This window comes from Bufo gargarizans, chromosome 1, assembly GCF_014858855.1.
Source record: "Bufo gargarizans isolate SCDJY-AF-19 chromosome 1, ASM1485885v1, whole genome shotgun sequence".
Taxonomy (NCBI): domain Eukaryota; kingdom Metazoa; phylum Chordata; class Amphibia; order Anura; family Bufonidae; genus Bufo; species Bufo gargarizans.
In genome coordinates, this window is record NC_058080.1 from 507,309,931 (window position 1) to 507,326,071 (window position 16,141).

The following is a 16,141-nucleotide window of genomic DNA, read 5'->3' on the forward strand; positions in this document are numbered from 1 at the left end:
TTAGCTTTCTTAGAAATTCATGTACTATATGATGCCTGATTTTCACTTTTTACATTAATCGTGACGAAAACCCCTCTAAGTGCTCTTATGAGCAGACCAATACTGTACTTATGTGGAGACTTTCTCTGCCAAGCTCAGATATTTGCGCTCCTGCTTTCTAATTTACTGTCATGACATTATTATATACCAGTCCGCTAGCCAGTAATAAGTGGTCACTCTTTCTGCTTTATACATTTCTCTATAGGGATATTATAGCCTGAAGTATCTCCTGCTACCAGTGCAAATTATGTCTGCAGGAATCCCAAAAGTCCCACTCTACTACTGCTGCCTGACTGTTATTATATGATAACCTTATGTGTTGTTGTTGTTGTGTGTGTGTTTTTTTTTTTTTATAATTTTCAACAGCAAGGCATATAATAGCCTCAAAACAACTCTCCTTGGAAAGACGGTCAAGTTATTCTATTATTGATGACCTAACCTCAGGATAGGCCATCTATATCGGATCGGCGGGGGTCTGACACCTGGCCTCCCCACCGATCAGCTGGTTGAAGAGAAGACCACGCTCTGTGCCAGCCCTGCCTTCCCTTCATAGTTTACCTGCTCGCTGTCGACATCGCAGCGCTGAGCAGGTGTAATTACAAGATGCCGTCCTATTCCCTTCTATAGGACAGCTCTGTAGTAGTCAAATGTATAGGAAGGAGCCATCCCATTGAAGGGATTACACAGCTCACCGCTGCTGTTGCAACGGCAAGCAGGTAAACAATGAAGAGGAGGCAGAGCAGGCACGGCATGCACCTTCTCTTCAGCCAGCTGATTGGCGGGGGTGCCGGGTGTCGGACCCCTGCCGATTTTAATATTGATGGCCTATCCTGAGGATAGGTCATAAATTAAAAAAATAACTTAAACAAACTGTCATGGTCTTACCTCCTTGCTGTTCCCTTCGTTTGACATGTGCTGGCGGCCATCTTGGTTTCTGGGTTTTCTTGTAGCCTCCCACCCTGCGGCTCCTCCTTCCCACTGGGAGGAGCTGGATGCCCAGCTCATATATATAGGAGGTCTGTGGCTTCAGTTCCTTGCTTGGTCCTCCTGTGTTCACATGCTTCCAAGACTGCTGCTGCTTCTGGTTCCTGATCCTGGCCTCGTCTGACTACCCCGTTGGTTCCTGATTCCGGCTTCGTCTGACTACCCCGTTGGTTCCTGATTCCGGCTTCGTCTGACTACCCCGTTGGTTCCTGTTCCTGGCTTCGTCTGACTACCCTTCTGGTTCCTGACCTCTGTCTCCGCAAGACCCTGCTTCGGTTTAGCCATCCGTTCGGACTTTGCTTACGGCTTGCTCTTCAATAAAACCTTCTTATTTTCCACTTATCTCTGTTGTACGTCTGGTTCATGGTTCCATGACATTAGGACCAAGCCATGAATTCTGACGGTACAGGGCCACCCTCGCTACCTACGCTGGTTGCCAGACTTGATCAGCAGGATCACCTGTTGGGTCGGTTCGCTGTGGCGTTGCAAACCCTGCTTGAACGCACGGCTCATTTAGCTTCCGTTGCCGATGGGTCGGTTGTCGCTCCTGGGCCCGCTCCTACTGCCGCTCCGGTTGTTGCGCCAGAGTCTACCCTGACACCCGTTGCTGCGCCTGTGGGGTTTCAGGGTATGACCGGTTCTGCCCCCCTTCCACAGCGCTTTGGGGGAGAGCCAACTCAGTGCCGAGGTTTCCTTAACCAGGTGGGCATTTACTTCGAGTTGCTGCCACATGCCTTTCCTACTGAGAGATCAAGGGTGGGCTTCTTGATCTCGCTGCTCTCGGACAAGGCCTTGGCCTGGGCCAGCCCTTTATGGGAGAACAACAATCCGGTGGTTGCCGAGTTTTCCGGTTTTGTTGCTTCCCTTCGGAAGGTATTCGATGTGCCGGCTCGTGCTGCCTCTGCTGCGAAGCTCCTTATGTCCATCAGACAGGGTTCACGATCCGTAGCTGAATACGCCATTGAGTTTCGTACCCTGGCAGCAGAGGTGGGCTGGAATAATGAGGCTCTGGTCGCTGCTTTCTCTCATGGTCTCTCGGATGCCTTGAAGGATGAGGTTGCAGCTAAGGACCTACCAGTGGAGCTCGAGTCTCTTATTTCTTTCCTGATTTTGATTGACACCAGACTCAGGGAGAGACCTTCCTTTAAGGAGAGCCTGCGGAGGTCTCCTAACAGATTGGCGCCTACGTTTGCTGTCCCACCCGTGCCTCCCTCTCCTCCCACGCCTCCTGGGGATGACTTGTCTGGGGGTGAACCCATGCAGCGGGGGTTTGCTCGCCTGTCTGAGGGGGAGAGGGTACTCCGGAGACGCGAGGGCCGATGCATGTACTGTGGTCTCGGTGGGCATTTTCGGTTGGCATGTCCGAACCGTCCGGGAGAACGCTCGCACCTGAGATCCTGTCGGGGGCAGATCTTGGGTGGAGTCTCCTCGTCCCCGGTTTCCCGTGTTGACAAACCACTGATCACGGTTGTCCTCTCCTGGGTCGGGGGCTCGGTGACGACCCAGGCGTTGGTGGACTCTGGTGCTGGTGGTTTGTTCATTGATAGAGTGTTCGTTGCCGCCAATTCCATTCCTCTGCAGCCTCGAGGTTCCCCACTGGCTCTTGAGGCGATAGACGGCAGACCCCTTCTGCCGCCACACGTGACTCATGAGACCCTTCCAGTGGGGATAGCCATTGGTGCCGTTCACAGAGAGTCGGTCTGTCTCCAGGTTATTTCGTCTCCACACTACTCGGTGGTCTTGGGGTACCCCTGGCTCCAGAAGCATAATCCGACTTTCGATTGGAGATCGGTCGAGATCCTCTCGTGGTCACCGCAGTGTGGGGCTAGTTGCATCCATGGGCCTGTCAAGTTGCTGTGTACTTCCTCGGACTCTCTGTTGCCTCCTGAATACGAAGAGTACCGGGATGTATTCGATAAGGTGCGCGCGGTTGCCCTACCTCCGCACCGCCCATACGATTGTGCCATAGAGTTACAATCCGGTGCCGTTCCTCCTCGTGGCAAAGTCTATCCACTGTCGGTAGCGGAGAACGAGGCCATGGAGGAGTACGTGAGGGAGGCGCTTTCACGCGGACACATTCGCAAATCCTCGTCCCCGGCAGGGGCTGGATTTTTCTTTGTGAAAAAGAAGGGCGGCGAGTTGAGGCCTTGCATCGATTACAGGGGTCTCAATCGCATCACGATCAAGAACGCTTACCCGATACCCTTGATTTCCGAGCTGTTCGATCGCCTCAAAGGGGCCACGGTCTTTACCAAACTCGACCTGAGGGCGGCATATAACCTGGTAAGGATCAAGGCGGGCGATGAGTGGAAGACCGCGTTTAACACCAGGACCGGTCATTATGAATCCTTGGTTATGCCCTTTGGGTTGTGCAATGCGCCCGCAGTCTTCCAGGAATTCATCAACGATGTTTTCCGTGACCTGTTGCAGCAGTGTGTGGTGGTCTATTTGGATGACATCTTGGTATATTCTGCATCCATGGAGGCCCACATTCTGGATGTCAGACGAGTGTTGCAACGCTTACGAGAGAACAAGCTGTTCGGTAAGCTTGAGAAATGCGAATTTCACCGATCCCAGGTAACCTTCTTAGGTTACATCATTTCCGCTGAGGGGTTCTCCATGGATCCTGAGAAGGTTTCGGCTGTCTTACAGTGGCCCCAGCCCAGTGGGCTTCGTGCCCTGCAGCGCTTTTTGGGCTTCGCCAATTATTATCGGAAGTTCATCAGGGACTTTTCCATGCTAGCCAAGCCTCTCACGGATCTGACCAGGAAGGGCAGTAATCCTCAGGTCTGGCCGCTCGAGGCCATCCGAGCTTTTGAGGCTCTAAAGTCCGCCTTTGTGTCGGCTCCGATTCTGTCGCATCCCAACCCTGGGTTGCCTTTTGTCCTCGAGGTGGACGCGTCTGAGACGGGAGTAGGCGCCCTCCTGTCTCAGCGTAGAACACCAGAGGGCCCTCTGCTTCCTTGTGGGTTTTACTCCCGGAAACTGTCTTCCGCTGAGTGCAACTATCAGATTGGTGACAGGGAGTTATTGGCCATCGTGCAGGCCCTTAAAGAATGGAGGCACTTGCTCGAGGGCTCGGTGGTTCCGGTTCTCATCCTGACGGACCACAAGAATCTGACCTACCTCTCTGAGGCCAAGAGATTGACACCACGTCAGGCCAGATGGGCTCTGTTCTTGTCACGTTTTAATTACGTGGTCTCCTACCTACCCGGCTCCAAGAACATCAGAGCGGATGCCTTATCACGGCAGTACTCCGAGCTGTCCGGGGAGGAGTCGATTCCGACTACGGTCATACCCCCGAATCAGATCCTGGCCGCTATTCGCACCAGCCTGACTTCTCCTCTGGGTGAGCAGATTTTGGCGGCTCAATCTGGTGCTCCCTCCGGGAGACCCAACGGCAGATGTTTTGTGCCTGAGGAGTTACGCACTCGGTTGTTGCGAACCTACCATAACTCCAAGGCCGCGGGGCACCCTGGAAAGAATCAGCTGTCCTGGGCGGTTTCACGTCTGTTCTGGTGGCCTTCTCTACGTTCCGACATCGCCGCATATGTAGCGGCATGCTCCGTTTGTGCCCAGAGTAAGTCCCCTCGGCACCTTCCGTTGGGCCTTTTGCAACCCATAGCCACCGGGGAGCGTCCATGGTCACACCTGGGGATGGATTTCATTGTGGACCTCCCTGCATCCCGAGGCCATACGGTCATTCTCATGATTGTGGATCGGTTTTCCAAAATGTGCCACTGTGTTCCTCTCAAGAAGTTACCCTCTGCACAAGAGTTGGCCTCGATTTTTGCCAGGGAGGTCTTCCGGTTGCACGGTTTGCCCAAGGAGATTGTGTCGGATCGGGGGAGTCAGTTTGTGTCCAGGTTCTGGCGCGCCTTTTGCTCCCAGTTGGGGATCCATCTCTCTTTCTCCTCGGCCTACCACCCTCAGTCCAATGGGGCCGCAGAACGATCCAATCAGGCCTTGGAGCAATTCCTTCGTTGCTATGTCTCCGATCACCAAGACAATTGGGTTGACCTCCTGCCTTGGGCTGAGTTTGCCAGGAACACGGCGGTGAACTCTTCCTCTGGGACGTCTCCCTTCATGGCCAATTATGGGTTCCAACCTGCCGTGTTACCGGAGGTATTCTCTCCCCAGGATACTCCGGCTGTGGAGGATCACCTTTCCGTCCTACGTGCTTCTTGGGTACAGATCCAGAGGTCCCTTGAGGTCTCTGCGCAGCGCCAGAAACTCCAGGCTGATCGCAGACGAGCGCCCGCTCCTTCCTACCAGGTCGGAGACCGCGTATGGTTGTCCACCCGCAACCTCAACCTTCGAGTGCCCACTCCCAAGCTGGCGCCTCGCTTTGTTGGTCCCTTCCGAGTGCTTCGCAGGGTAAACCCGGTAGCCTATGCCCTTGCGCTTCCTCCTGGCATGCGGATCTCCAACGTGTTTCATGTCTCCCTGTTGAAGCCACTGGTGTGTAATCGTTTCACTTCCTCGATTCCTCGGCCTCGTCCGGTCCAAGTGGGCAATCGTGAGGAGTATGAGGTGAGCAATATCCTGGACTCACGCCTGGTCCGCGGCCGGGTGCAGTTTTTGGTCCATTGGCGTGGTTATGGTCCAGAGGAGCGTTCCTGGGTTCCCTCCGCAGATGTCCATGCTCCTGTCTTGCTCCGAGCCTTCCACGCACGCTTCCCTCAGAAACCGTTCCTTACTCCGCGGAGGAGGGGCCCTTGAGGGGGAGGTACTGTCATGGTCTTACCTCCTTGCTGTTCCCTTCGTTTGACATGTGCTGGCGGCCATCTTGGTTTCTGGGTTTTCTTGTAGCCTCCCACCCTGCGGCTCCTCCTTCCCACTGGGAGGAGCTGGATGCCCAGCTCATATATATAGGAGGTCTGTGGCTTCAGTTCCTTGCTTGGTCCTCCTGTGTTCACATGCTTCCAAGACTGCTGCTGCTTCTGGTTCCTGATCCTGGCCTCGTCTGACTACCCCGTTGATTCCTGATTCCGGCTTCGTCTGACTACCCCGTTGGTTCCTGATTCCGGCTTCGTCTGACTACCCCGTTGGTTCCTGTTCCTGGCTTCGTCTGACTACCCTTCTGGTTCCTGACCTCTGTCTCCGCAAGACCCTGCTTCGGTTTAGCCATCCGTTCGGACTTTGCTTACGGCTTGCTCTTCAATAAAACCTTCTTATTTTCCACTTATCTCTGTTGTACGTCTGGTTCATGGTTCCATGACACAAACCCTTTAAGGTCAGTCATATTCTATATTAGTGGTCAGCAACCTTCGGCACTCCAGATGTGGTGAAATTCCCAGCATGCTCCATTCACTTCTATGGGAGTTCTAAAAACAGCTAAGCAAGTGTGCATTCCAGGAGTAGTAGTTTCACCACCAGCTGAAGTGCTGAAGGTTGCTCATCCCTGTTCTATATGATTAAAAAGCTGAGAAACCTAGCAGTCATATAGAGATAGACAGTATCAATATACAGGCAAAATAGTGGAAACCAGTTTGGATATAATGGCATAGCCAGGCATCATACTGATGAGGCTGAGGACCAGAAGGCCCCAACATCCTGACACTAATACAGTAACCGAGCTCGGGTATATGCTATCTCCCCAGAGGTGAGATCTCCCCACCAACATTTTAAAGCCTCTACACCTGTGATTATGCTTCTCTAGATCTATCGTCCAGGAAACCTTGGGGTTTGCAGTGCCAAGACATTAATCCAACTGTTCCATGAGGCCTCAAATTTAGTAAAAAATGTCCTTTTTAGATATACAGTGGCGGAAATAATTATTTGACCCCTCACTGATTTTGTAAGTTTGTCCAATGACAAAGAAATGAAAAGTCTCAGAACAGTATCATTTCAATGGTAGGTTTATTGTAACAGTGGCAGATAGCACATCAAAAGGAAAATCGAAAAAATAACTTTAAATAAAAGATAGCAACTGATTTGCATTTCATTGAGTGAAATAAGTATTTGAACCCCTACCAACCATTAAGAGTTCTGGCTCCCACAGAGTGGTTAGACACTTCTACTCAATTAGTCACCCTCATTAAGGACACCTGTCTTAACTAGTCACCTGTATAAAAGACACCTGTCCACAGAATCAATCAATCAAGCAGACTCCAAACTCTCCAACATGGGAAAGACCAAAGAGCTGTCCAAGGATGTCAGAGACAAAATTGTAGACCTGCACAAGGCTGGAATGGGCTACAAAACCATTAGCAAGAAGCTGGGAGAGAAGGTGACAACTGTTGGTGCGATTGTTCGAAAATGGAAGGAGCACAAAATGACCATCAATCGACCTCGCTCTGGGGCTCCACGCAAGATCTCACCTCGTGGGGTGTCAATGGTTCTGAGAAAGGTGAAAAAGCATCCTAGAACTACACGGGAGGAGTTAGTTAATGACCTCAAATTAGCAGGGACCACAGTCACCAAGAAAATCATTGGAAACACATTACACCGCAATGGATTAAAATCCTGCAGGGCTCGCAAGGTCCCCCTGCTCAGGAAGGCACATGTGCAGGCCCGTCTGAAGTTTGCCAATGAACACCTGAATGATTCAGAGAGTGACTGGGAGAAGGTGCTGTGGTCTGATGAGACCAAAATAGAGCTCTTTGGCATTAACTCAACTCGCTGTGTTTGGAGGAAGAAAAATGCTGCCTATGACCCCCAAAACACCGTCCCCACCGTCAAGCATGGGGGTGGAAACATTTTGCTTTGGGGGTGTTTTTCTGCTAAGGGCACAGGACAACTTATTCGCATAAACGGGAAAATGGACGGAGCCATGTATCGTGAAATCCTGAGCGACAACCTCCTTCCCTCTGCCAGGAAACTGAAAATGGGTCGTGGATGGGTGTTCCAGCACGACAATGACCCAAAACATACAGCAAAGGCAACAAAGGAGTGGCTCAAGAAGAAGCACATTAAGGTCATGGAGTGGCCTAGTCAGTCTCCGGACCTTAATCCAATCGAAAACCTATGGAGGGAGCTCAAGCTCAGAGTTGCACAGAGACAGCCTCGAAACCTTAGGGATTTAGAGATGATCTGCAAAGAGGAGTGGACCAACATTCCTCCTAAAATGTGCGCAAACTTGGTCATCAATTACAAGAAACGTTTGACCTCTGTGCTTGCAAACAAGGGTTTTTCCACCAAGTATTAAGTCTTTTTTTGTTAGAGGGTTCAAATACTTATTTCACTCAATGAAATGCAAATCAGTTGCTATCTTTTATTTAAAGTTATTTTTTCGATTTTCCTTTTGATGTGCTATCTGCCACTGTTACAATAAACCTACCATTGAAATGATACTGTTCTGAGACTTTTCATTTCTTTGTCATTGGACAAACTTACAAAATCAGTGAGGGGTCAAATAATTATTTCCTCCACTGTATCACCATTTCCAACCTAATGATGATGTCCATTGTAAATAATAATACATTCACACTTGGTGGGGGGAGTAGTAGTAGCCAGGGAATCGCCCTGCATTCAGATATCTTGAATCACCTCTGAATGTTAATAAATAGACGCCTAAGGATTACTGATGTGAAATTTTTGGGCCTAAACCCAGATTGGTCCTTGTGAATGATAGTTCAGATAACTGCGTTAAACCTGTTTGCCAAAACTTTGGCTAAAATCTCAATGTCTGATATTAGTAGCGAAATTGGCCTATAAGAATCGGGAAGTGTTGGATTCTTTCCAGGTTTGTGCAACACCATCCCCACCGCTTCCCTCAACAAGTCAGGCAGTAGCCCCATACTTTGGACAGTCTGAAACTTGGACAACATCTCAGGCAATAATATCTCTTGATCTCTTTTAAGAACTCTATAGGCAAGCCACCCACGCCTGGCGCTTTCTCAGTTGGCAGTCAGAAAGGACCTAAGCGCACCTCTGACTCAAAGTGTTTTCGCTCTTCAGAGAGCGTGGGCAGAGTTATCCCAGCAACGTAGGCCTCGATGTAATTTCTGTCTGCCTTCAATTTTGAGCTATACAGTTTATAGGCTCTATCTTCCATGACTAGGCGACCCACTCACTAGGAGCACTCCCCAACAGTCCAGCACTTTTCCTGGCCTATTCTTTTTCCATTCTACAGACAAGGATAGGACTGTTCTATTATGAGCCAGCCATAACGTTCCGTGGAATGCACACAGCCAGTATCCGTGTTTTGCAGACCACAAAAACGGCCATGTGCATGAGCGCTTAGAGCTCAATATATTGTATCTACATTTCAAATATAAGAAATTTGTAGCAAAGATTTTATTTGTTGAATAATTTTATTTATTTCTGTTTTTGTCTCTTCAGTTCCGAGTACTATTTGCCAACCTGGTAGCCTTCTTCTGGTATACATATCTGGCTTCCACAAGGAAATGACCCAGACAACCAGCTTCAGTGCCAGTGATGAAACAGGCTGAGGACTCCATGACAGCAGCACTAACTTGAGGACTAATTTTTATCAGCAAAAATTATGCAAAGACTTAATTTTACTGTAACATTTAGAAATATGATTAATTCTGATTTTTCAAAGGAGCAGTTAGGAAATTATATGCCAAGATACAATATCCTAAATTAGAAAAAAAAATTCTAATAGTTAAAGGGGTTTTCCAAGAGTAAAAAAAAACTGGCATGGGGCATTATAAGATAAATAAACATTTCCTTTTATATATCTGAGCCTGCAGCAGTCACATGCTTTTCACCTGCAGCCAATCGCTGACCACAGCAGTCACGTGTCATTCATGCACACATGACTGCTGATGTCAGTGATCGGCTGCAGCGCTCATGTGAACAGTGGTCATAATGTCATCGCTGCAGGACTTTTATAGGGTCACTAATGCTGTGTTGACCTTACATTTGTAATGTCAATTTAGCATGGGCATCGGGAAAGCTCCTAATGTACAGGCTAACCATGGCCATAGGGTTACTGTAGCCAGACAGAGGCCAAAAGAGTGTCCTTTTTGCCTCTGTCTACATCATAAAAACCAGTGTAGCATAGTGTAGTAGTCTGCACTACTCCATACAGCAGTATCCAGTAAAAGTGTACAAGTTTTTCTTACAGTGGAACCCTATGGGGGACTGATATTGTATGGAATCCCTCTGGGGTTTCCACTTAACATATAGTCTGACTTTTTGATTTATTTATACTACCCCTCTGTGCCCATTCTCAAAAATCACAAAAAAAACTTTTAAGATTGAATCGTGTCACATTAGTCATATAGCTTGACTAGTCATTTCACAGTTTACATCAGTTTAGCCATCTAGGCTGTGCAAACCCAGCAGCACACTTTTTTAGACCTAGCCTATGCATCCAATGCAAAAGCTGTTCATAAACCTTAGGGCTCATGCACACGACCGTATGTATTTTGCGGTCCACTAAAAAATGCGGATGACGTATGTGTCCATTCCGTCTTTTGCGGAATTGAACAGCTGGCCCCTAATAAAACAGTCCTATTCTTGTCTGTAATGTGGACAATAATAGGACATGTTTTGTTTTTATTTTTTTATTGCGGAACAGACATACGGAATGCACGCGGAGTAACTTCTGTGTTTTTGTTTTTTTTCCTCCCTTTTTGTGGACACGTTGAAATGAATGGTTCCGCATACGGTCCGCAAAAAAAAACGGAACGGACACGGAAAGAAAATACTTTGTTTGCATGAGCCCTTAGGCTGGACGCACTTAGTTCTTGATACAGTCTCTTTTTGGCAAAGTCAGGACTGGATCCCATAAGGAAGATATGGTATAAGGAAAGGACATATGCCTCTCCTATATATTGTATCCACTCCTAGCTTTTGCCTGTCTTAATCCAGCCTTGTATACCGGTTTTATTTGCTGTTTATCATTGTCTTCCATCTTGGTTCCTTCTTCCTTTTTGATGTGGTTTTCTTAATGCAGCCTACATTTCCCATTATGCCACTGACTTTGCAGAGAAGGCACAGTCTTATCACACTGAACTTGCTCTGCTGGGAGCCTATCTAAAGGCTGTATTAGACATCCAGATCAGGCAGGAAGCGTTCCTTCCCGACAATCGCCTGCTCGTCAGTGGAGGAGACCGCTGCTATTACATGCATAGATGTGGAGGAGTGATCGTTATGCCATTGCTCGTCCCCATGCTGTCCAGTTGTTTGCCGGCAGCAGATCATGATTCAACAGCACGATCTGCCTCAGGCAAAAAATTTTTTTTTTTTTAAACACGCTTAAAAATCTAGATTGCTTGATGAACGAGTGTTTGCGGGAGTATTAGACTGTAAGATCAGCGCTAACGAGAGTTTGCAGTTAACGATGAACTGGCTGACAATTGGCCAGTCTAATACAGGCTTTAGGGCAGCAAGTGATAGATCAGTGGCACAGAACCTCAGCCCGGTAAGGCCTCATGCACACGACCGTGCGGTTTTTTGCGGTCCGCAAACTGCGGATCCGCAAAAAACGGAAGGCGCCCGTGTTGCCTTCCGCAATTTGCGGAACGGAAGGGGCGCCGGCAATATAAATGCCTATTCTTGTCCGCAAATCGCGGACAAGAATAGGAAATGTTATATTATTTTTTTTTGCGGGGCTGCGGAACGGAGCCACTGATGCGGACAGCACACAGAGTGCTGTCCGCATCTTTTGCAGCTCAATTGAAATGAATGGGTCCGCATCCGAGCCGCCAAAACGGCGGCTCGGATGCGGACCCAAACAACGGCCGTGTGCATGAGGCCTAACCCAGAGTCTCAGTGTTTGTGTGATGCAGCTTCAGCCTGTCTCCCCTGCCTCCTGCTTGAGATTCTACACATAGCACTCAGTTACTATAGATTGTTTGTGTGAGTCGGCTAATGGTTGTGTAGACTCCTCTACTATATCGCTTTACTTGTGTTATGTTACTTCTGGTAGAAATGATCTATTCCAGTGATGCCCAACCTACGGCCCGCGAAGCCGCGTCATGCGGCCCGCGCAGTGACCGGACTTTATCAGCACTGGGCGCGCTGCGAGTGGCAAAGCGATGCTGCCTGTGCCTGCAATCTCCCCGCCCAGCGCCGCCTCCTAGCTAATTTATTCACTGCACTTGCCTCTGTGAAATTGAAGAGAAGCACCGTAATCTCGCACAGGCGCACTGGCAGAGGCATCGAAGTGCGCATGCACCGTCTTCCTGGCCTCTGCCAATTTCACAGAGGCAAGTGCAGTGAATAAATTAGCTAGGAAGCGGCTCTGGGTGGGGGGGATATCTGTGGACGGCACTGAAGGGGGGGATATCTGTGGACGGCACTGAAGGGGGGGGGATATCTGTGGACGGCACTGAAGGGGGGGGGATATCTGTGGACGGCACTGAAGGGGGGGGGATATCTGTGGACGGCACTGAAGGGGGGGGGATATCTGTGGACGGCACTGAAGGGGGGGGGATATCTGTGGACGACACTGAAGGGGATCTAGGGAGGGCTGTGGGGATGTTGGGGTGTGAGGTCCAGGAGGCGTGTTTGGGTGGGAGCTCTGGAAGGGGTGGGAGGTCCGATAGGTATGTGGGGGTGGGAGATCCGGGAGGGGGGGGGGGCATACATTTTTTTTTGCTATGGGGCCTAGTCATTTCTAGCTATGCCCCTGATTGTTAAGATTGGGCGGGCACTGGAGAGATAGAGCGCCCTGCTGTAGGAGAAGCCGGCGGGAGATGAAAGGAGGCGCAAGCATGGCGGTGGAGGATCTGACTGAAGCCTAAAGACCAGACATCAAGGTAGACCTGCAGAAGAAGGTGACAGCGCAGTATGTGATGTATACATGTGTGTAATGTGTGTAGTGCAGTGTGTGATCATCACATAATGCACTACATACATTACACACATGTATACATCACATGCCCCCTCACAGTAATAATGCCAAGATATGTGCCCTCTTCAGACGTAATGCTCACACATGCCCCCTCACAGTAGTTATGCCTAGATATGTGCCCCCTCACAGTCGTTATGCTCACTTGTGCCCCCTCACAGTAGTTATGCCTGGATATGTGCCCTCCTCACAGCTCACAGTACTTATACCCTGATATGTGCCCTCCTCACAGCTCACAGTAGTTATACCCTGATATGTGCCCTCCTCACAGTAGTTATACCCTGATATGTGCCCTCCTCACAGTAGTTATGCACCGATATGTGCCCTCTTCACAGTAGTAATGCTCACACATGCCCCCTCACAGCGTTTGCATTTCTTTCTGGCAAAGCTACCTGGTTCCGGCCCGCAAAATTTATACCAAGTCTAGTGCGGCCCTCAGATGAAAAATGGTTGGGCACCACTGATCTATTCTATGCATGAAGGGACATGCAGAGAGACAAATAGAGGAAGGAGAGGTGTCTGAGGGCTGCCATGAGGGATTTCATGAACGATGGTGTAGTTCTGTCGTTTACAGAAAGTCGGCCATACAAGACAGCCTGATCTTCTGTCTACACAGAAACTCTGGAATAGTTGTCGTACTAGGGTCATGTAATACAGTTGTCCATAATGAAACGGTTCAAAATGTATGGATGCAAACACATTGAATGAAAGAATATACACTGCTAGAATAATGCTGGTGAGTTAGCATTATATGTTACAATAAAATGGGGTAGAACAAGATGTTGCTTCCAGACATCTCCAGTAAAACCAAGGATCAGGTAGTTGAAATACAACTCCCTCAACTCTAGTCTGCGACCATTGCCTGTATATGGCTGGCTTAGTTACTGATGGTGTATGCATGCAGTACATAGTAGACTATCAAACCCAGATGTTCACTGATATACAGGTGAAACTCCAAAAATTAGAATATCGTGCAAAGCTCATTTATTTCAGTAATGCAACTTAAAGGTGAAACTAACACATGAGAGACTCATTACATGCAAAGCGAGATATCTCAAGCTTTTATTTGTTATAATTTGGATGATTATGGCTTATAGCTTATGAAACCCCAAAGTCACAATTATGAGGTACCCTTTGCTCAGGGGGTATGGATTAATTAGCTGACTAGGGTGTGACACTGAGTCTAGAATATTGAACCTTTTCACAAAATTCTAATTTTAAGCTGCATTAATGCAATTCCTTTTAATTTGCATTACTGAAATAAATGGACTTTTGTACAATATTAAAATTTTTCAAGTTTCACCTGTATAAAGAAGATGAGATCAGCTGATAGACTTGTGTATAGGAATCTCCAGACTTCCTGTCAATGGATGCCTATGGTGAAAAGAAGGACTAGGCTGCTAGGCATATTGTATTTCAGAAAATGTGTAGGGAAGAGTGGCTGCACCTGCTAGGAGAACAATGGTGTGGTGCTCACTCCTTGCAACTCGCCACGATGGCGCAGAATATAATTGGTACGGCAAAGCTAAATCAGGGTGGAGGGCACTCCACTATCTGGGATGTTTGTATGTATACAATAAGGTGGATTAGTGCAGGTGTGAATGAATCAAATAGATACAGTTGTATATTTAAAAAGGGGTAGTTTATTAGTATTAGTTTAAAAATGAGTGGATGTTACCAAAGGATGTATATAAAAATATTTGGTGTATATAAAAATAAATGTAGAAAAAAAAATATTAAAATAAAAAGATGAAAAATATTAAAGATGTGTATTCCAATAAATAATAGTAAGTTATTTATAGAGGCAGCACATACCCTGTTGCAACATTTACCTACAAGCAGGAGGATCCCTTGGTATATACCAAGAACGCTGCCACCCAACAGGAAAATAAGAAGAAATAACATCATTACAGGCAGCACTACAAGTGCCAGCAATCACAATAACTTTCGATCCCGTACTGGATCTTATATAGACATTTGGAATAACTTTCTCTGAAGCCAATTTTTTTTCTACATTTATTTTTATATACATCAAATATTTTTATATACATCCTTTGGTACCATCCACTCATTTTTATACTAATAAACTACCCCTTTTTAAATATACAACTGTATCTATTTGATTCATTCACACCTGCACTAATCCACCTTATTGTGTACATACGAACATCCCAGATAGTTGAGTGCCCTCCAACCTGATTTAGCTTTGCCGTACCAATTATATCATATTTCAGTATGCCTGATCTTTTGTTCCAGGCGGTTCTGACAGCAGCTTATTACCCTCTCTTCATTGAATAACCATACTTGCTGAGCATGGCTGAACACATGTTATCTTTAGGTTGTGCCTTATCCCCTTTTTTTGTAATGCCTTTCCATGGGAGAAATATGTTTAAAATGTCTGAATATGACAGACTGGCTGCTCATAACTCAGAAGCTATAGCCATGTCAGCAGTGACCAGGAGGTAGGCCTGCTGGTTTAGAAAGAACTTCTCACTGAAGTGATACAAAAAGGTTGCCAAGAAGTCCAGCAGTTAAACCCCCTAAGAGAAAGCCTTCTATATGTGGTCAGGCCTTTCTCCTGTAATGGTTAATGCATATGCTGTGTAATTTTTTTTTCCGTTATTTTTTCTTTTTTTTTCTTTTAATAAACCTTGATAAGACTACTTACAGATTATTGCTGTTTTATGCTTTTTGCAGTTGTCCACTCTTTTTTTTATTTTCATGGCCTATCCTCAGAATAGGCCATCAATATCTGATAGTCAGATCTGACACCCTACACTGCTCCATCCATTGCATAGTGAGCGGAGCTGCTTACTGTAGCACTACTCCTATTGAAATGAATAGGCCTTGGATTGCAGTAAGCAGCCCTGTCCACTGCAAAATGGATGGAACATATCATGAGGGGAATACTTTAAGTCAGTTTTGCTTGAGTCTGCATTGGCGTACTCTGCACCAGGGTATCTGTGACGAGGGGACACCCTCTGCATCTGGAGGAAAGAAGGTTTGTACACAAACATAGAAGAGGATTCTTTACGGTAAGAGCAGTGAGACTATGGAACTCTCTGCCTGAGGAGGTGGTGATGGTGAGTACAATAAAGGAATTCAAGAGGGGCCTGGATGTATTTCTGGAGTGTAATAATATTACAGGCTATAGCTACTAGAGAGGGGTCGTTGATCCAGGGAGTTATTCTGATTGGAGTTGGGAAGGAATTTTTTCCCCTGAAATGAGAAAAATTGGCTTCTACCTCACAGGGTGTTTTTTTTTCTACTGAGTCAGATTCTGAGGAAGAAGGGTTAATAGAGGATTCTGATTCTTCCTCCGAAGATGTTGCTGGGAAGCCACTGTTT

General features: G+C 47.5%; 1 protein-coding gene across 1 annotated transcript in view; it reads left to right on the forward strand.

The window, feature by feature from the left end:
* PXMP2 (peroxisomal membrane protein 2) overlaps positions 1 to 10,547 on the forward strand; it is a 55,441-nt gene extending 44,894 nt beyond the window's left edge. Inside the window, exon 5 of the mRNA XM_044288442.1 lies at positions 9,310 to 10,547. Within this exon, the coding sequence (XP_044144377.1) occupies positions 9,310 to 9,378 (69 nt within the window). The 3' untranslated portion in view covers positions 9,379 to 10,547. The remainder of the gene's footprint in view (positions 1 to 9,309) is intronic.
* The last annotated feature ends 5,594 nt before the right edge of the window (positions 10,548 to 16,141 follow it).